The sequence below is a fragment of the Gallinula chloropus genome (assembly GCF_964237585.1).
Source record: "Gallinula chloropus genome assembly, chromosome: 19".
In the NCBI taxonomy this organism is placed as follows: Eukaryota; Metazoa; Chordata; class Aves; order Gruiformes; family Rallidae; genus Gallinula; species Gallinula chloropus.
Genome location: NC_140104.1, coordinates 12,597,138 through 12,619,031, shown reverse-complemented (window position 1 = coordinate 12,619,031; position 21,894 = coordinate 12,597,138). Strand labels below are relative to the sequence as shown.

The 21,894-nt window shown below is 49.8% G+C and overlaps 1 protein-coding gene across 1 annotated transcript; it reads left to right on the top strand.

Annotated features, from left to right (window-relative positions):
• Window positions 1–237: 237 nt before the first annotated feature.
• Window positions 238–1,188, top strand: LOC311199075 (olfactory receptor 10K2-like; the record flags this gene model as incomplete). The annotated part of the gene is made up of 1 exon (XM_084273118.1): window positions 238–1,188. The coding sequence occupies one exon, from the start codon at window positions 238–240 to the stop codon at window positions 1,186–1,188; it is 951 nt and encodes a 316-aa protein (XP_084129244.1).
• Between the last annotated feature and the right edge of the window lie 20,706 nt (window positions 1,189–21,894).

The window sequence follows — 21,894 nt, the reverse complement described above, 5'->3', positions numbered from 1 at the left end:
AAGGCCAGGAGCTTGCCCACAGCACCCACCAGCGTTTTCTTGTCCCAAGCCACTGCACAACACAACCATTGTCCCAGAAGGACAACCAGCACTGCAGGCACAGAGGCCAGGAAAGTGTTTGTGTGAGGGGTGCTCAAGCACATTCTCTTTGTCACAGCAGCAGGCCACCTTGTACTTGCTGTGGCCTGGGTGCTGTTTTCCTTACTGCCCAACATCCAGAGAAAACCTTTTATTTCCATGTGGAACACAAACCAAACCTTGGCCACAGACTTCATCTTCCTGGGTTTCTCCAGCCTTGCAGAACTGCAGAAGCTGCTTCTTGTAGTGTTTTTGCTGCTGTACCTGGTCACTTTGAGCATGAATACTGCTATAATGGTTATCATATGGGTCGATCGCAGCCTTCACACACCTATGTACTTTTTCCTTTGCACCTTGTCATTTTCTGAGACTTGCTACACCTTTGTAATTGTCCCCAAGATGCTGGTAGACTTGACAGCAGAGAGAAAAAGCATTTCCTTCCTGGGCTGTGCTGTACAAATGTACTTCTTCCTTTTCTTGGGGTGCTCCCAGTCTTTCCTCCTGGCAGCCATGGGCTATGACCGCTGTGTTGCTATCTGCCACCCCCTGCACTACAACAGCACTGTGACCTTAAGAGTGTGTGCTCAGCTGGTGGTTGCTTCTGCTCTGTGTGGATGGCTTGTTGCCCAGGTGGTTACCCCCTTGATATTTTGCTTGCCCTTCCAGGCATCCAGGAAACTCAACCATTTCTTCTGTGACATCTCCCCTGTCCTCCGAGTGGCCTCTACTCACACGAGCCTCAGTGAGGCAATTATCTTTATTCTGGGTATCTCTGTCCTTACGATCCCACTGATGTTGATCCTCATCTCATATCTCTTCATTGCCCTGGCCATCTTGCAGATCCCTTCAGCCCTAGGGAGGCACAAAGCATTCTCCACCTGCAGCACTCACCTGATAGTAGTGCTTGTTCATTATGGCTGTGCCTCCTTCATCTACCTAAGACCCAACTCCAGCTACTCATTGGATCAGGATGCATTGATCTCAGTCTCTTATACCATCCTCACTCCTCTGCTCAATCCTATGATTTACAGCCTACGGAACAAGGACATCAAAGTGGCTCTTCAGGAAGCATTCAGGAAAAGCACACTGTCTCAGAAAGTTTTCCAGTGAAGAGGTTAAGATGAGCTACTCCCTGACAGTGTATTTCCAGCAAATATCTTCCTCTTCCAAATAAATATCTCCCCATTTTGTTATGTCTTCTTTTGTTCACAGAGAAGCTTTCAGGAATGACATGACAGCTCATCATGGCAAGTAAGAACCTGTCATTAATAACTAAGTAATCTGAGTCATAGTGAGACTGGAAACATGAACTTCAGTAAAAGTTTTTTTTTTTTTAAATGTGGAAGCCCAAATTTGCATTCCAACTATAGTATTTTCTTAGGTACAGCTTTTTCATCCAGGCTATTTAATAAATAAATAGCATAGCTGTTGAGAGAAGTTCACAGTGAAACCTGTTTTTTTAAGGAGATGGCAAACTCAGGACCATGCACATATTGTGCATCAAGATACCACTGAGGTCTGACACCTGCCCATCTGCACGGTATTGTGGTACTGATCAACGAAGCCTGCAAGGCACCAGCCCACCTTTGCTATGGACTAAATTTATCCCCACAGCCATGAACCAAACCTCAGATGATATATTCGCTTGCTGACCTGCGTGAAGCTGACCACAAACCTAACAACCTCTTGCAAAGCGTGTGTCCACCAACTTCAGTGCAGGTGAGAATGTCTACTGAGATGGACCTATGGAGCAGCTCTTCAGAAACGGTTCACTTGAAGAAATGAATGATTGAGATCTCTGTAGGTGCCTGCTTTTCCTCCATGTTAATGGTGTTTTCTCTAAATCAATGGATCCAGATGGGTAAGTGGTATTAGCAAAACTAGGAAGTTAAATATTTTCTGGAGGAAAAGACCCAGTGGTAGTATTCTACAGAATTTTTATTCTACAGAATTTTTTAAACTGTGCTCCATCATCTTTCAGAACTTGAGTCATACACAGTGAAGTGCATCCTTCCCTTTGCCCACAAGACTGTCCAAAATGTGTCTGCACAGTCCTGTGCTGAGCTGCCTCTTCCCAACCAGGGCAGTGGGCAGCACACACACAGTGTCCAGCCCTGAGCCTCCAATGGTGTCCCCGGCAGAGTTCTTGAGGACTAACAATAAAACCAGGCTCCCTTTTCTGGACAGAATGAAATGGTAGAAGGCAACAAATTAGAAAAGCTAAAAAGCACCTGAAACTTTATTTCTAGGGGGTTTTACCATATCAGATATACAATCATATGTCCTCCAAAATTTTGGTTGTCACCTTGTAATTTCTCTGGCTTTAACATGGCAGAGTTTCCTCTCCACAGAACAAAGAGACTTCTGGGAATCACTATTTCCACACGCCCACCCCCACAGTGACATTCACATTTCTAATCATGTCTCTTCACTGTGAAAATTGTTGTGGTTTTGCCCCAGCTGAGAGCTGAGCAACACGCAGCCACTTGTTCTTTGAAAGGCGGGGATGGGGGGTGTGCAAAAGTTGAGGGAGGCAGGGGGGAGAGGGAAGAGAAAGGGAACAAAACAAAACCAAGGAACCGAAATCTCACAGGTTGGGATAAGGAGAGTTTACTAGAATAGCAGAAAGATAGATGTAACAATAACAGGACTTTATAGCAAAATATCTGAAACTGGTGATGCACAGTGCAGTTTCTCACCGAACAGCTCAGGCCGTGCAGCTGAGAGCTGGCCCAAAAAAACCTGGAGCATCCCCAAAACTGCGCATCCTGGAGCTGCCTCCTCCTCCTCCCACCAGCCCCCCTTTTATGCTAAGCATGACATAACTGGCATGGAATACCCTCTTTGGCCAGTTCGGGTCACCTCTCCTGGCTGTGTCCCCTCCCTTCTCTTTAGTACAGAAATATGAACAACTGTAAAGTCCTTGATTGCTTGAGAACAACTAGAAACATCAGGGTGCTATCAGCACTGCTCTCATCCTAACTCCCAAACAGGGCATTCCATCTACTATTAGAAAAGAAATTAACTCCATCCTAGCTGAAACCAAGACAAACATCAATGTTCTTTCCAAGAGATGGTGAGCGAATAAGCATTCTACCTGCAGAGTGAGAACCTGATGGATTGCAGGAAGAAAACCCTCTCCTTTCTGTTAATTGAGACTAAACTGGGCAAGTCCTTTCCTTCCTTTATGTCCTTTATTGATTCCTGGTGTGATGCTTACAAATGTTTTCATAACGTTCCCCAAAGAAGTATAATTTTACATGGACTGTTCACAGACCTTTTGTGGTTTGTGGCTAATCTGCAGGATTAAAATCCCACCAGGGAGTGGCAGTGCCAGCGAGGGACAGGACTGGGGCTGCCTGTGTCACCCTGTGGGGTCCTGTCTGGCGTGCCATCAGCATGGAGAAGAGTGAAGAAACTGCAGCTGGAAGGGTCCTCCTAAGCCTTCTTCAGAACGTCAGCAGCTTCAAAGGCAGACCCAGGGCCTTTTGAGTATTGCTTTAGAGCAATAGCTGCAGGAAAAAGCTGTGAAAGGGTGCATGAGAGGCTTGGGTCCTCTTCACAATGAGTTTGGGAATGACAGCCTGACCCAGAAATCCTGTCTGAGCCAGGAAGTCTGTGAGGACTTGGCTATCTAGGCTTCCCTCTGCTTATGGCACTGCAACTTTGCTTGTGAAGGGCATGGAAGACACAGGCATGTGCTTCTCCCTGAAATCTGACATTGGAAATGCTCTTGGCTTGGCATTTTTAAGGTCACAAGTGGCAGAAGTGAAGTGGTGGTGGGGTGTCTTTAATTCTTCCTGAAGAAGCCCAAGCTTTCCATGGCAGCAAGGAGAGCAGGATGGCGCCATGGCCATGTGAGAAAGTTGTGCTCTAGGACAGGCTTCCCAGCCTTTCAGCAGGGAATGATATTTCCATCTGCTGCACAGTCGCCAGCAGCTCCTGAGATGCCACTGCCATTGTCCTTGCTGTGTCCTGAAACAGACGGTTCTTTTACCAGGCCAATTCTCCTTCCTCAACTCCTGCAGAACCCAGGGGAGATCCTGAAAATTGCCTCCTTCTTCTACCTGATTAAAATCTCTGCCTTGGCACTTCAAAACCTCATTGGCCTCATCTCTATGTCTCTCCCCAAAGGCTGCCATCAAGTGCAGTCTGACTGCAGGTAAGGGTGGGCAAAAGTGGGGAAGAATTTCTTTTCAATGTGCAAGAGATAGACTGGGTAGGACAGAGGTCAGAGTTCCATGAAATCAGGAGCCACATTGGAAAGATATATAGGGGTTGGGCATTCAGCACACCTCAAATGACACCAGCATAGAGACAGGAAATCTAGGACCTGTATGAGTGTTTCTCACGGTGTTGGTCTCACCCACACCTCTCCTGGAATCTGGATAGACGGCCCTGGTGTGAACCAGACCTTACTGTGTTTGTACCTGGAGGCTCCTCAGCCCAGGTCCTACACTTAGTGCAGGGAGCCCCAGCTTCCCTGCTCATCTCCATCCTGCAGGTGCAGGGATGATTCACAGAGAAACATTGCCTGTGCTATAGGGCCTGGTGCTGCAATGATGAAGGCACCTTTCAAGAACCACCCAGTGAGATGGTCTTGCAGGTCCTAAGGACTTAGACCCAGCTAAGACAGCTTTTGAGAATCGGGGTTCCCAGTTCCCCTGGAAATGGTGAATGATCAGAAGGGATCTGTCTGGAACTGTGCTCTGTGGTTTTGGGGTGCTGTAGCCTGCTTGCTGGGCAGAGTGACACCACCAGCTCATGGCCCTGTGGAGAAGTTTATTTAACTCTCAACATCTTGTTTATGTTTCTGTCTATCCTTTCCTACTCTTGTATGGATATTCCCAGTAGAGAAGACACCTCTCATTACAGGCAGCTTGGTTTTGGCATACTGTCGTGGTTTCATCCCGGCTGAGAGCCGAGATCCACGCAGCTTCCTGCTCCTTAAAGGAAAAGAGCAGGGAAAAGGGAAGGGGGGGGGGGGGGGAGGGGGGGGCCGAGAGGCAAGGGATAGGAAAAGGAAGAGGAAGGGGCAAATAACCCCAAACCCAAGAAACTAAGAGGCCCGTGGGTTGGGATAAGGATAGTTTACTAAGATAACAGAAAGATACAATGTAACAATGCTAACAGGACTTTAGACCAAAAATATATGAAGCTGTTGATACACAATGCAGTTTCTCACCAAACCACACAACTCAGGCCGTGCCTCCCAGAGCAGTCCTGGAACCCGACAGTCCCCCAAGAACCGCGCGTCCCAGAGCCGCCCCAGGCCGTCCTCCCATCAGCCCCCGATATCCTGGGCAGGATGTAATTGGCGTGGAATACTCTCTCTGGCCAGTTTGGGTCACCTGTCCTGGCCTCGCCCCTCCTTTCTCATGAAGAGCTGAGAAAGTCCTTGACTGTCTGACAGCAACTAAAAACATCAGGGTGTTATCAGCACTGCTTTCATTTTAACTCTCAAACACAGCATTCCATCGACTGCTACAAATGAAGTTAACTCCATCCTGACCAAAACCAGGACATTATAAACCCCTTATTCCATACCATTTACATCATGACCAGATCCAACCCTTTCTTTTGGGTACAACCAGTTTCTTGTTTCAGACACACATATATGTATGTACACATGTATACACGCACATGTGCATACAGGTATTATTCCCTTAGTCCATGGACCATTCTCCTGAGTTTGTTGAGTGAATGAATGTTTAGTCCATGATGATTTTCAGGCTTCATTCGTCGTAACAGTCTCTCATGGTGTCAGTATGCGTCACTGGATCGTTGCATGCTGCATCTTGGGCTCTCCACCGATACACCTGACATGGTCCATGTTCATAGTCTGTGAATCAAAGATGTTAATTTTCAAAGGGAAGGAGGAAAAAGTTCAGGAACACCAGGTCTTGGTCCCGTCATCGTGGCACTCTTCCTTCATTGACTTGTATGACTCCGGCTGTAACTCCATTGGTACAACATAAAACAACATGCAGCAATGATAGAAATAATGAATCTACAGTAATGGGTTATTTAGCAATTATTATACTACAATTTCTACCTTATTATTTATATTGGCTATTCTCAACTAAAATCAAATCCCTCTGAGGTACACATCGCACTTCTCCATCCTTCTGCATTACCCACCAAGTACAACCAGGTCCTTGAGCAAAAACAATCCCAGACACGGGTTTAGCTTTGCCTGAAGCAGGGATGACCCAAACTGTCTTCCCTAATATACTCTTCATATGCACTACTGGGACTCTGTCTCCTTCTACAGTACATGGAAATTTTGACTGGGCAGGACCAGCTCAATTGGTGAATACCCTAATGTTAACTAACTCTGTGGCTTTGGTTAAATGTGTATCCCAATGTTGGAATGTTCCACCATCCATCGCTTTCAGGGTAGTCTTTAAGAGCCCATTATATCGTTCAATTTTCCCAGAGGCTGGTGCATGATAAGGATAATCTATACCTAAAATGCACGGAGCTTCTGGGCCAGTCACAATTGGGTGTTTCTCCCAGTCCTTCCCAGTTAAGCTCACTTCAGCCTCTAACACAGTCAATTGTTGGGATCCCCCTGTCACTCCGGAAATGCTAACAGGTTCTGTCCCTACATAATTCGATGGCATTAGCGTACACTGGGCACCGGTATCCACCAGAGCCTTGTACTCTTGTGGGTCTGACGTGCCAGGCCATCGGATCCACACAGTCCAATAAACATGGTTATCCCTCTCCTCCACCTGGCTGGAGGCAGGGCCCCTCTATTGTTGCCGATTGTGTTGGCTGTTCACTGGTGCAGCGTTCTTCCTGGCAGAATCGCGTTGTGCGATTCTTTTGCCTCGCAGCTCATTTACTCGTGCTTGGAGGGCTGAGGTGGGCTGCATACCCCACTTCCTCATGTCCTCACCATGGTCACACAGGTAAAACCACAGCGTCTCTCGCAGTGTGTCCCTTCTGTATCCTCCCTTCTAGGACAATGGACGCTTTCTCCCAGTAGCTGCAACATCACTCCATACGGGTTGGGAGTTGGACACATTGTTGTCAAGTTGTTTGACCAGTTTCTCTACTGCTGCGATGACAGAGAGGGAAACATTGTCCTGATAACTCTGGAGTCGGCAGGACACCTCATATACTGTTGTGGGATCTGCATCACTCCAGTCCATTGTTGCCAATGAATTGGTGTGCCCTGCTGGTGCATTTCGTACAACCTTACACCACATATCTGGAGTGCATAGGACCTCATCAGGATCAGAGGGAAGCTGTGAGTTGTCCAGATTATAATAAATTATCTCCCGTACAGCTAATTCTCTCAAGTGCTGGATAACTGCCTCAATGTTGTTACCTTTGGGTGATTGACATGTAATGTATTCCTTTATGGGATACCTTTCCCTCAGACTTACAGTAATCGCCTCCAGAGGATGAGGATTTCAGACTTTTCCCCAATTGCCTTATCAATGCCTATCAATGCTCTAGCATTGCTTTATCAATGCTCTAGCTAGGGATCCCTAGTGCTTGGCCTCCCTGCCATCTAATTCCAAACTACTGGCCCTGTGATCCCAGCATTGGAGCAACCAAGTGATGATGTGCTCACCTGGGCGGCGGCTGAAATCTTTTCGAATCTCACGCAGCTCACTCAGGGTCAGGGATCGTGTGACAACAACCTCATCCTGAGATGGTTGAGATGGCCCTGCCTTATAGTGAGATGGTTGAGTTGGCCCTTCCTTATCCTGAGACGGTTGGGATGGCCCTGCTTTATCCTGACATTCATCAGATGACCCTGCTTTATCCTGACATTCGTCAGATGGCACCGATTCACTTTCATCCTCATCCTCCTTCACTACAGGAACAACTTTCTTTGTGCATTTCCTCTTTCGTATGGGAGCAACAGACACTGATGTGGGTTGATTTTTTGTTTTATCGGCAGTATCTGCTGTAGGGGTAGCAGTAGCTGCAGCATCGGCTGGGCAGGTTGCAGTAGCCACAGTGCTAGTCACAGAAGTTACAGTGGCCTCAGTACTAGTCACAGTGGTTACAGTAGCTGCAGTGCCAGTCGTAGGGGTTGCAGCAGCTACAGTCTGTGCTGGTCTGTTTTCTTTCCTTTCCCTCTGACAGTGCTGACAGTACTGACAGTGCTGCCTGCTATCAAGCAGTGTTTGGTAAATAGTGGCCAGGGCTCAGCACAGTGCAGTAAGCTGTGCATCTCTGGGAAAATTACAGCAATTTCTTTTCAGATATGCAGTCACTTTATCAGGGTCCTGTAACTGTTCAGGGGTGAAACTCCAAACCATCGGGCGTGAGAAAGTGCCTAGGTACTTGCCCCATACTCTGCCACATGCACTGCCACTCGTGATTATCTGGTCTCGCAGAAAACTCTTGAGTGGTATTCATAAACCTGTACTTAATATTTAACAAAAGCTGGACCATGTTCACCAAACCTACCAACAGCACAATGCTAGTTTGAATATCCCAGGGATATTGGAAATTTTCAAACACTGTTACCAGAGCTGTTGTATTTAGCCCAAAGGAAGAGAAAGCAGCGTAGATATTTCTTTCTGTACTCCCATGATACCAGCTGCCGTTGTTAACTCCTCCCTTTCTAAAGAATAGACAGGGCAGCAAAATCTTATACAAGTACCAGCACAAGTTCACGATCAACGATATCAATAAATACCAGAGCATCGTGACCAGAGACTGCTTAAACCAAAGTACTTATCACAACTTTGTCTTAATTACAAACGGGTCAGGGTCAGATCTACCGTTATCACAACCTTTCGGGCCCCATGTTGGGTGCCAAAAAGACTGTCATGGTTTCACCCTGGCTGAGAGCCGAGATCCACGCAGCTGCCTGCTCCTTAAAGGAAAAGAGCCGGGAAAAGGGAAGGCGGGGGGGGGGGAGGGGGGTGGGGTGGGGTGGTGAGAGGCAAGGGAAAGGAAAAGGAAGGGGCAAATAACCCCAAAACCAAGAAATAAGAGGCCCGTGGGTTGGGATAAGGATAGTTTGCTAAGATAACAGAAAGATACAATATAACAATGCTAACAGGACTTTAGAGCAAAAATATATGAAGCTGTTGATACACAATGCAGTTTCTCACCAAACCCACAGCTCAGGCCGTGTCACCCAGAGCCGTCTCGGAACCCGACCGTCCCCCAAGAACCGCGCGTCCCGGAGCCGCCCTCAGCCTTCCTCCCGTCAGCCCCCGATATCCTGGGCAGGATGTAACTGGCGTGGAATACTCTCTTTGGTCAGTTGGGTCACCTGTCCTGGCTTCGCCCCTCCTTTCTCATGAAGAGCTGAGAAAGTCCTTGATAGCATCTAGAAACATCAGGGTGTTATCAGCACTGCTTTCATTTTAACTCTCAAACACAACATTCCATCCGCTGCTACAAATGAAGTTAACTCCATCCTGACCAAAACCAGGACACCACGTTTAACATGCAGCCATTCCAGGAGCCTGTCCCAATTTTCTGAGTTGGTCCTTCTTATGCAGAGGGGCAATGCTAGCCTCTGAACTGAGGGAGCTGGGCCTCTTTAGCTTGGAGAAGAGGAGACTGAGGGGTGAACTTATTCAGGTTTAGAAATAAGCAAAGGGCAATGGGTGCAAGCTGGAGCAGAGTTCCATGTGAATAAAAGGAAAAACTTTCTCACTGTGAGGGTGACAGAGCACTTGGACAGGCTGCCCAGAGAGGTTGGGGAATCTCCTTCTCTGGAGACATTCAAACCCACCTGATTGTGTTCCTGTGCGGCTCAGTCTAGGTGATCCTGCTGTGGCAGGGAATATTGGACTAGATGATCTTTTGAGGTTGCTTCCATCTCCTAACATTCTGTGATTCTTGGACCTTGGATCCCCCTTCATGTCTCATGGACTCCCTCTGGCCCCTCAGGTTTCACCAGGTGTTGGTGTTTGAACACCTCCTTCTTGTCCTCCCCCCCATTAATTCCCATGGTAGCTGGGACAAGCAGCTCCCAGGAAGCAGGTGCCTGTTTTGTGCCCATTGGAACTGGGGAAAGAGTACTCCCAGCTTCTGTGAGTTGGAGGCAGCCATGGGCCAGAGCTGCATCCCGTTCCAGCCCCAGAACTGCAAAGCAAGGATGAGGTGCCTTGAGTGACTTGTCATACACCTTACCCTCCCCAAGGGGAAAGAGTCCCCTTCCTCTCCTTGCCTGAGTGTCCTGTCTCATGAGGAGACAAGGAAGGGTGTTTGTCCTGCCCAGTTCTGGTTTGATCAGGAGAAAGGACTCGTGGTCTGTGGAGACAGGACAAGTAGCAATGGCTGCAAGTTGGAACACAGGAAGTTCTGCACCAACATGTGGAAAAACTTTTTCACAGTGAGGGTGACAGAGCCCTGGGACAGGCTGCCCAGGGAGGTGGTGGAGTCTCCTTCACTGGAGATATCCAAGACCCGTCTGGATGCCTATCTGAGTGATGTGTCCTAGGGAGCCTGCTTTGGCAGGGGGGTTGGACCCAATGATCTTTGGAGGTCCCTTCCAACCCCTACAATTCTATGATTCAATTCTATGACTCTTCTGGACACGAGGATTTCTCCCTAGCCAAGGGAGGGAATGTCAGTGAGAACTTCAGTTTCTTTCCAAGTGTGTCCCCTGGAGCTCCAGGGAGGAGCCCAGAGGGGAAGGGGGGTATGATGTCTTTACCTGCTGCTCTGCTGTGAGCTGGGCTGGGCTCCTGGGATGGACAGTGGGAGCTGAAGAAATATTGCAGCACTGCAGAGAGACAGCTCTGCCCAGGAGCAGCTCCTCTGCCAAGCACACAGGGCTGGGGACACTGCCTGTAGGCACCAAGGGGAGACCTGTGAGGCTGAGAGAGCTGACGGATGCTGAGAGCTCACTGGAGGAGAAATATCCACAGCACTCTGCCTGGTATGTCTGTGGGTGCAGGGCAAAGCAGGTTCTGTTCCTGGAGGGATCTCCTAAAGCTGGGACATGGGGCATTGTGTGGGGTCTGTCAGGAGGACAGGTTCTCTGTAGGACTAGAAAGTGCTGCCTGGAAGGGATGTCCTTCTGCCCCATCAGAGCGACAGGGCAGGACAGCTGTCTTCTCCTGGGCATGGCTGCAGAGGTGTGAAGCAGAGTGTGCACCCAGGGGTGCACAGGGCAGTCCTTTTGAGCAGGGTACCTGTGCCCTGGGTGTGTGTGTACTGGGGCAGAGACTGCTGCTGTAAGGGTCAGCACTAAGCCTGGCTTGTGGGCTTTAATCAGGGATATAGACAGGACCTCAGGGTTAAAATAGTGACCCAGGAAAGGGCAACATAATGAACTTGTACTGTAAGAATGTGTTGCATGGGTCAGCTTTGCTCCCAGCAAGAGCTGATCCTTGAGAAATTCCAAAGAGAATATTTTCCCACAGGCAGAGTCTTTGCTTTGACTTTTCCTCTCCTGTGGGCTGTGCTGACTGTGGTAGATGAGAAATTATTTCTCCCCTTGAGAATACGCAGTGAAAACTTGATTCTCATTAAGATGTCAGTGCCTGGCCTGAGCCCTGCACACACAGAGGCTCACTGGGGCAGTGCCCTGATGGCAGGAGGGGTCTGCAGAGCAGAGCTGAGCACAGGGCAGGTTGGATGAGATCTGTGAGCACAGAGCAGGAGGGGACACGGGCAAAGAAAAGTAGCTCCAAGGACAGGTCCAGGCAGCAGGGACATTGTCAGGGAGGGAAAAGAAGCTGCTGTCAGACATGCCCTGGCAGTGGGGATTTGGTACCTCCCTGACATCCTCCTCAGTGATCCCCTGGTTTCTGCCAATCAGCACAGGCTCTGCACCCAGAGTTCCAGGGTTTAAGGCTGAGTCTTCTCTTTGGCAGCCCAGCCCACAGTGAGGAGAACCCCCTGAGTTCCTGTCTGTTTGTCCCTGTCCTTTCAGCCTTTGCTGGAGCATTTCTGCTTTTTCCCCTTCGGTCCTTGCTGCATTTGTCCCACTGTTACCTGGGGCTCCGGGCATGTCCATTGGTGGGGCTGGAACTGAGCTGACCCTCACTTCAGGACCCCCATCTATAAGACTGAGGACTTCCCGGGTTCTCCTGCTGGGGCGCAGGCTGCCTCCCAAAATGGCCCTTAGGACCGCTCTCCTAAGGACTCTTGTGAATACAGACACAAAGTGTCTGAATCTTTAGATTCAGAGAGTTGGAAAACATCCCATCTTTAAGAAGTCTAGTGTACTGCTCTGTCAAGAGGTCAGTGTGTTGATAAGTGACCTTTCTATGTATCTGGTTAAAACTGTTCTGGGAGAGAATCTCCTCTGAAACCTGACCCCCTTCACATGCTGCTTGGCTGTAACAGTCAGCTGAGGGGAGAGATTTCATGGTTATTAAACTGCATCATGTTTAACTGCTGTTTGTTGTCAGAGAAATCTGTCTGTGCCTGGGAGCACAGATGATGCCAGGAAAAGTATTGGGAGTCCCAGGAGGCCAGTTAGGGAACTGCTGCTCTATCAGAATAGCAAAGTTCTCCAGGCAGGTTTGATCTGAAGAGACTGCTTTTCCTGCCTGTCCAGATCTCCTTAGGAGATGTCTGCACCAGCACCCATTGCAGCATGCTGCTGAACTTTCTTCCATCATCCCTTTTGGTTTATATCAATAAACACATTATTGCCTCTCTCTTAAGAGTGAAGTGTATCCCTCTTACCTATCCCATCTGCGACAGTTGGGGAATGGCCTGTTGGAGAGTGACAGGGTACCTGGGGTCCTGGTAGACAGTAGAATGACCATGAGCCAGCAATGTGCCCTCCTTGGTAAGAGGGCCAATGGCACCCTGGGGTGTATTGGTAGGGGTGCTGTTACTAGGTCAAGAGATGCCTTTCTCCCCCTCTTCTCTGCCCTAGTAAGACTTCACCTGGAATGTTTGGTCCAGTTCTGGGCCCCTCAGTTCAAGAAGGACAGAGAACTCCTTGAAAGAATCACAGAATCACAAGGTTGGAAAAGACCTGTAAGATCATCAAGTCCAACCATTCCCATCCTATGCTAAACCATATCCCTAACTACCTCATCAACCCTTTTTTTGAACACATCCAGGGATGTGTTCAACCCCCTCCCTGGGCAGCCTGTTCCAGGCCCTGACAACTCCTTCAGTAAAAATGTTTTTCTAATATCCAATCTGTCCCTGCCCTGGCCCAGCTTCATGCCATTTCCCCTTGTCCTATCACCTGTTACCTGGCTGAAGAGACCATCGCCCACCTCTTGACAACCTCCCTTCAGGTAGTTGTAGGCGGTGGTAAGGTCTCCCCTCCTCTTCTCCAGGCTGAACACCCCCAGCTCCCTCAACCGCTCCTCATAGGATTTTCCCTCCAGCCCCTTTCCCAGCCTGGCTGCTCTTCTCTGCACTTGCTCAAGGGCCTCAATGTCCTTCTGATGGTGAGGAGCCCAGAACTGGACACAGCACTCAAGGTGTGGTGTGGGCTGACAGAGGCCAGTGCAGGGCCACCAAGATTGTTAAGGGAGTGGAATACCTTCCTTATGAGGAAAGCCTGAGGGAGCTGGGCCTCTTGAGCTCGGAGAAGAGGAGACTGAGGGGTGACCTTATTCATGTTTATAAATATATAAAGGGCGAGATTCAGGAGGACAGAGCCAGGCTCTTCTAAGTGATGGTCAGTGATAAGACAAGGGGCAATGGGTGCAAGCTGGAGCAGAGGAAGTTCCATGTGAATGTAAAGAGGAACTTTTACACTGTGAGGGTGACGGAGCACTGGGACAGACTGCCCAGAGAAGTTGGGGAGTCTCCTTATCTGGAGACATTCAAAGCCACCTGCATGATTTAGTCTAGATAATCCTGCTCTGGCAGGGAAGGTTGGAGTGTGTGATCTTTCTAGGTCCTTTCTAACCCCCAATGTTCTGTGTTTCTGTGATTCTCTGATTCTGTGGCACTACTTCTATCACCTGTTGCAAAGTCTCCTTTACCTTCAGAAGTGCTATTCCCATTTCCTTGCTTTATTGGGGGGGTGGGGCTGGTGTTGGGCTTTTTACAGTGTAGGACAAAGGCATTTTCTCCTCATTCCCTTTCCTGCTATTCCAAACACACCTGCTTTATTTCTATCCATGCCAGTCCCTTCCCTTCTGCAGATGAACAGGCTCAGGAACAACAGCTCATTCCCAGGAGCAAAATGAGCCAGCAGAAGGATGAGGCAAAGCAAGATGGCCCATTCAAGAGTGAACATGCTTGATCTCAGCACTGGCATAAAGGAGACCTTTCTCCTGCCAAGCACTTACTTGCACACCCCCTCAGCACCATATTGCCCCCTGCTACAGCAGGGTTTTGAGGAGTTGCATGGTGTTTGGGGGTATAAACATGCTTGGGGAGTTAAGATAGGGCTGGAGAGGGAGGGGGGACACTGTTGCTGGGGGGGGATGTAGGAGTTGAGGCAGGGTATTGGGGGAATTTGAAGGTGAAAAGGAAGGGGGTGGAGGAGTAATGTGGTGCTGTGGGGTATAGAGTTTGGTGGGTTGTTAATGTTTGGCTGAGGGGGCTTAAGTGGTGCTGAGGAACCCATTAGTGCTGGGGGAGCGGGACATGGGGGACACAGGGTAGTGCTGTGGGAGACATGGGAGGATTTTTGGGGGGAGGGTGGGGTTTGGGGTTTATGGGGGCATTTGAGGGGCAAACAGGGGTACTAGGCAGGTTTAAGGTTGGGCTGGATGTGGGGGTTAAATTGGGGGGAACCCATAGGTGGTCGGGGAGGTGTTTTGAGGGAGGTATAGTGCATACTGGGGAGAGATATGTTAGGATTTGAGGGGGAAAATAGGAGGTTTGGGGTTATGGGGGGTGTTGGGGGACCACCAGTGGTGCTGGGGGTTTAACACAGTGTTGGGGAGTGAGGTAGGGCGCCCATGGGTTCTGGAGGGAACCTGTGGGTGGCATAGGAAATGCTTGGGGTGTATGAGTGGGATTTCTTTGGGGGGAGCAGGGGGCCAAGGGGGATACAGGGGGGTGGGGGGTGCCTGCCAGGGTGCCTGGGAAGGATTAAGGGTGTGCTGGGGGGCAGGATGAAGGTGTGGAGGCCACCCATGATTGCAAAAGGCAGGGCATCTGGAGGGAGTAGAGGAGTGTTTGGGTGAGATATGAGGGGATTTGGAGGTGAAAATGAAGGGGTGGGGGGTAATTAGGTTTTGGGGGGGGCACCAGGGGTGCTGGGAAGCTTAATTGTGTGGGCACCCATGGGTGATTGGAGGGGTGTGGGGATGATGTACAAGGGTTCTGGGGGTGGATATGGGGAAATCTGTGGGGTAAAAGGGGAGGTTCAGGCTAGTAATATGGTGCTATATGTTCCGGCTATACCAGCACCCACCTTCCAAACTGTTAAAGGTCCAGCAGTATGTCCCAAGCAAAAGGTGTGAGGGATGGCAGATGTTCCTGGCCTGAAACCTCCCCATGAGTACACAAGCAGCCACATAAACCTTGGGACTAATGAATTTCCAGCTAAGGGAACAGTCCTAACAGTGCCAGCGGTGATTATCAGGCTCTTCCATAGTCACACATCGAACATGCTGAACGTCCAGCAATGGAGTCCCAGGGTCTCTAACACCTATTGCTGGCATTTAATTGGAGGCACCACAAGTTGAAGAGACACCTGCAAGCACATGTGGATCATTAAAAAGATGGAGTTTCCCTTCAAACAGACCTTGACAAACTTGCACAGGTGACCCAAAATTGGCCAAAGAGGGTATTCCATGCCAATTCCATCAAGCTCAGCATAAAGGGGGCTGGTGGGGGGGGAGGAGTGCAGGGCTCTGAGCTGTAGGGCCTGAGCTGTGTGGTTTGGTGAGAAACTGCACTGGGCATCACCAGTGTTGTATGTTTTACTATTTTTTTTTGTTTTCATTTCCCTCCCTTCCCCCTGTCTCCAATCCCTCCCACCCCACATCCTCCTCCTAGAGAGATCATGGCCTCTTGATGTTCAGCTCTTGGCTGGAACAAAACCATGACAAAAGGTTCCAGCACAACACCCACACATCAAGACAGGCTCAGACATGACGGGTGGAGAACAGGCTGCAGGGGGCAGAATTTGGTCATTCCAGGGGCTGCCATAGCAGTCAGAGGTGCTGAACAGGGATCTGCCCATGAGCACATTGGGCTGCACTGGGAGGAGAGTGGCCACGCAGACAAGGACCCTTCTCGTCCATTTGGACTCAGCACTGGTGAAGGCACCTCTGGAGCAGTCAGTCCCAGTGTGGGGCTCCCCGGTCTGGTGGAATGTGGAGAAACCCTTGTGTGGTCACAGAAAGTCTGACCAGATACAGTTAGGGGTCTTGTGTGGAGAGGCTGAGAGACCAGGGCTTCTTTAGCCTGGGGACGTGCAGCCTGAGGGAAGCCCTCTTTGTGCTACAGGGAAAGAACATAAGAAAGGAAGTCCACGTGAAACTGCAGCTTTGAAGGTCAGAGTGGACGTGAGGCTAAAGAAATGTCATTCTGAGGGCAGTGCTGTGGTGTAAAATGTCACTTTGAGGAAGAGTGGGTCAGCTGGTGGCTTTGTGTTTGTGGGAACAGCTGGTGAGGACGGAGAGACAGCAGTACAGGCAGGGACATCATGGGTTGAGAACATGGTCGGGAAGGGGATAAGGTGCCTGCAGGGAAACAGGCACAGGTGTGGGGAGCTGTAGGATGGACTGTGGTACAGATGGCCGAGGGTGCTGGACAGGCTGAAAGGGCCTGATAGAAACGAGGTCTTTGCCCCCTTGGCTATAGTTGATGTCCCTGCCACAGAGCCTCAGAGGACACATATTGTCCTCATGGCCATGGAGCATCATTGCCTCCTTGCACCCAACCCAGGGGAGGGCACAATGTATTATACCACTGTCCTTCCCTTGGTGTCACACTCCCCACATCCCAAGGAAGAGCTCTGAGACACAGGTGAGGGTCAGGATCTCCCTGCCCAGGGGCTGGGGACCAGTGCTTGGCATTTCTGCTTCATCAGAACAAGCCAGGGTGTCCTCAGCATCAGAGCTGCCTGCGCTTTGCCTCTGTTTGTCCTCATGGCCTCCAATTGTCTGCTCTAACGAGCCCCTGGGGAGGCTTTGTCAGTAATGGTTCCCAGTGGGGCCTGTTAGTGCTTCAAGGTACTTTGGGCATTACTCCTGACTTGAACTTCTTGAGAGGTTTCTTGAGTCTCCTTTTGGTATCTTGAGGTCTGTGGACTCTGAAGAAAAGACACCATGGGACTCATTAACACCCAGAAATCCCTTACAAGCATGGCTCTTCAACACATTTTAATTAAAAAAATTAAGACTTGTATGACTAATTGGAGAGGTGAGTTTGAATGATGAAAATTTCAAAGGAGTTTCACAATGGAGGATTTTTTCATAGGAAAAGAAGTTTCTGTCATATCTCAGACCATGGAAGAAAGTTCAGCAGCATGCTGCAATGGGTGCTGGGGCAGAGGTCTCCTAAGGAGATCTGGACAGGCAGGAAAAGCAGTCTCTTCAGATCCAACCCTGCATGGAGAACCTTGCTCTTCCCCAAGCCCAGCAGTGCCCTCACTGGCCTCCTGGGACTCCCAACACTTTTCCTGGCATCATCTATGCTCACAGGCACAGACAGATTTCTCTGACAACAAACAGAACAACTATTTAATAACCCTGAAATCTCTCTCCTCAGCTGCCTGCTACGGCCAAGCAGCGTGTGAAGGGGGTCAGCTTTCAGAGGAGATTCTCTCCCAGAACACTTTTATTTGGATACATAGAAAGGTCACTTCTCAGCACACTGAACTCCTGACAGAACAGTTCATTAGGTATCTGAATGATGGAATGTTTCCAACTCTCTGAGCTCAAAGCAGACACCAGAGAGCAGAAAAGTGAAGTGCATGTATCTACCTGGTCTGGGTAAAAACATGTCCTTCGGCATGGCTGTTATATGAAGAGAGCTGGAAACACCTGTATGATGAGGGACATAACAGAGGCAGACAGATGATAATGCAGGTATAGGGGAAATGTGTGTATTTCTTCTGCTGTCAACAGTACCAATGCTGGAAATTCCCAAGTTGTCAAGTGATTCAACTGATATATTTGTGTTTGCAAATTTCTTATTTTTCTTCTGTAAAAGAAAAAAAATCAGGAATAATTTTGGTCTTTTGCAAGCAGACCTCATGCAAAGAGAGGACAGCTCTTCACAACGCAGAGTCTGGGTCACACAAAACCTGGAGATACTCTATAGGAATGGGACGATTATGGACTGTGTTACAGAATCACATAACTTTAGGGGTTCAAGGGATCTCAAGAGATTACCAAGTCCAAATCCAATTTCTAAGATAGCCTAGAGAAAAAAGAATGAAAAAAACCCTCAACACTAAAAAAACCCTGCAAATCTACTAAGCACAGACTAACATGAGTTACAGTGTCAGCGATTTGCAGGATAAGATAAGCAGCATATTGCTGCTTAGAAACATCCAGTCATCAGTTTCCACATGGCATCCTTGAGCTCCTGGTTCCTCATGCAGTAGATGAGGGGGTTCACTGCTGGTGAGAACACTGAGTAAAGAAATGCCACTACAAGGTCCAAAAATAGGGAGGAAATGGAGTGGGGTTTCAGATAAGTGAGCATGGCACTGCTGAGAAAGAGGGAGACCACGGCCAGGTGAGGGAGGCACATGGAAAAGGCTTTATGCCTTCCCTGATCTGAGGGGATCCTCAGCACAGCCCTGAAGATCTGCACATAGGACACCATGATGAACACAAAACACCCAAAAGCTATAAATGCCCCAACTACAATGATTCCAGTTTCCCTGAGATAGGTGTCTGAGCATGCCAGCTTGAGGATCTGGGGGATTTCACAGAAGAACTGGTCAACAGCATTGCCATGGCAGAGGGGCAGTGAAAATACATTGGCAGTGTGAAGCACAGCAAGGAGAAACCCACTGGCCCAGGCAGCTGCTGCCATGTGGACACAAGCTCTGCTGCCCAGGAGGGTCCCGTAGTGCAGGGATTGGCAGATGGCAACGTAGCGGTCATAGGCGATGACAGTGAGAAGACAGTACTCTGTGACGATCAAAAGGAAAAAGGAAAAGAGTTGAGCCACACATCCTGTGTAGGAAATGGCCCTGGTGTCCCACAAGGAATTGGCCATGGATTTGGGGATTGTGGTGGAGATGCAGCCAAGGTCAGTAAGAGAGAGGTTGAGGAGGAAGAAGTACATAGGGGTGTGGAGGTGGTGGTCACAGGCTATGGTGATGATGATGAGGCCATTGCCCAGGAGAGCAGCCAGGTAGATGCCCAGGAAGAGGCAGAAGTGCAGGAGCTGCAGCTCCCGTGTGTCTGCAAAGGGCAGGAGGAGGAACTGGCTGATGGAGCTGCTGTTGGACATCTGCTGCTGTCAAGTGTGGAGACCTGTCCAAGGAAGAAAAGGTAGTGAGAATTTAGGGAACTCTTCTTTGAGGAAAACCTCTTCCAATTCTTAGGGAACACACTCAGATTGACTCTCTGTATTCTTGGAGAGTTTTGTCAGGTCCTTTTTGGGAGGTCTGCTTTGTGCTGGATGGAACGTGCCACTGCTGGGAGGAGGGTCAGCTGTGGCTCTTGAGAACTCAGTCCTGCCTGGCAGCAGTCAGTAAATAGAAGGATGGTGTGATCTCAGACTAAATCCCCTGTAGATAGGAATGAGCTTTTCAGCACTGTCACTCCAATGTCACCTGAGGGCAGAGCAGAGCTGTCGAGCTTTGGTTTTCTCCTGCCTGTACCGGAGGGGTGTTTCTTCTGTCAGGGCTCCCTGACATTGCTGCTGCAGTACCAGTGAAACCTTCCCCTGAGTGCAGCGTGGGGAGAGCTGCTCTGTCCGTCAGCCCTGGTCTCAGCTGCCCTGTGCTGGGTGCTCTGTGATCACACCCTGGTGTTCCCTGTCGAACATCAGTGTTGGCACTATGGGGGATATCAGAGATTTACCAAATCCCCACTGCCATGGCATTTCTGGGAGCAGCTACCTCTCCTTTCCTGACAATGACTCTTCTGCCTGGACCTGTCCCTGCATCTGCTTCTCTTTCCCATGTCACCTCCTGCTCTGTGCTCACAGACCTCATCCAAACTGCCCTGTGCTCAGCTCTGCTCTGTAGACCCCTGCTGGCATCAGGGCACTGCCCCAGGGAATCTCTGTGTGTGCAGGGCTCAGGAGATGCTCTGACAAGTCCTAATGACCAATGAGTTTGCACTGCCTTCTGCAAAGTTAGCGAGAAAAGCTCAGCTCCCTCTCCCCACCCAGTCCACAAGAGAGAAAATTCAAAGCAAAGTCCCTTCACCTGGAGTGGAAAATGCATCCTTGGTGTTCTTGAAAAGTGTCTGGGAAGTTGCCAGGGATCCGTTGGAGCTGGGAGCACACCTGACCTACACTGCACACTTTGACAGCAGAAGGACCCTACACTGTCCTTCCATGGGTCACATTTCCCCCCAGAGCTTCTTCGTGCACCAAGGTAGATGGAAGCCCACCAGGCAGGCTGAGTGCTGACCCTGGTAGGAGCAGGGTCCCTACCCCAGCACACAGCCCTCGTGGCACAGGGAAAGCCCTGGACACCGCTTGAGTTCACACGCTGCTTCACACCTCTGCAGCCATGCCCAGGACAAGACAGCTGTCCTGTCCCTCTGATGGGGCACAAGGGCATCCCTTGCAGGCAGCACTTTCTGGTCCTACAGAGAACCTGTCCTCCTGACACACCCCACACACTGGCCCATGTCTCAGCTTTAGGAGATCACTCCAGGAACAAAACCTGCATTGCCCTGTACCCACAGACATACCAGGCAGAGTGCTGTGGAGATTTCTCCTCCAGTGAGCTCTCAGCATCCGTCAGCTCTCTCAGCCTCACAGGTCTCCCCTCGGTGCCTACAGGCAGTGTCCCCAGCCCTGTGTGCTTGGCAGAGGAGCTGCTCCTGGGCAGAGCTGTCTCTCTGCAGTGCTGCTGGGTTGCCATGAGCTTCCTTCATCCCAGGAGCTCAGTCCAGCTCACAGCAGAGGAACAGGCAAATATGTCACATACTCCATTCTCCAGAGTCTCCTGTGAGGTGTCCCTGGACACTAAATCTTTACTGCCTGTCTCTTCCTTGTCTGGGGAGAAATCCTTCTGTCCAGAAGAGTTGTTTCTCCAGACCGAACCAGAGCTGGGCAGGAGAATCACCTTTCCGTGTCTCCACATGAGACAGGAACCCCCGGCAGGGACAGGGAGGTGACTCTTTCCCCCTGTGAGAGTCACTCCAGACCCCTCATCCTTGCTCTGCAGCCCTGGGGCTAGAAGGAGACATGTTTGCCTAATTGAAGAGCCCCTCTCAATCTCCTCCCTATTTACAGATTCACTGATTCACAGAACTCTAGGGGTTGGAAGGGGCCTCCAGAGATCATCCAGTCCAACCCCCTGCCAAAGCAGCTCCCTAGGACAGATCGCACAGGCCGGTGTCCAGAGAGGTCTTGAGTATCTCCAGACAAGGAGATTCCACAGCCCACCTCGGCCGCCTGTCCCAGGGCTCTGTTGCACTCACTGTGAAAATTTCTTCTCCAATTTGGTGTTGAACCTCCTATTCTCCAAGTTAAACCATTGCCCCTTGTCCAGTCTCCACAGACCACTTAACCTGGTAGAGGTATTTCCTTAATCAGTTCTTCTAGGCTCCCTCCTGGTGTCTCAGCCCTCATGGGAATCATTCTATGATCTCATCACTGATGTTCCCTCCCTTGGCTGGGGAGAAATCCTTCTGTCCAGCAGAGTCCTTTCTCCTGATCAGACCAGAGCTGGGGTGGACAATCACCTTTCCTTTTTTCCGTATGAGACAGGACCCAGAGGCAGGGACAGGGAGGGGAATCTTTCCCCCTGTGAAAGGATGGGGTTTAGGTGAGCATTTGGGCATTTCTTGG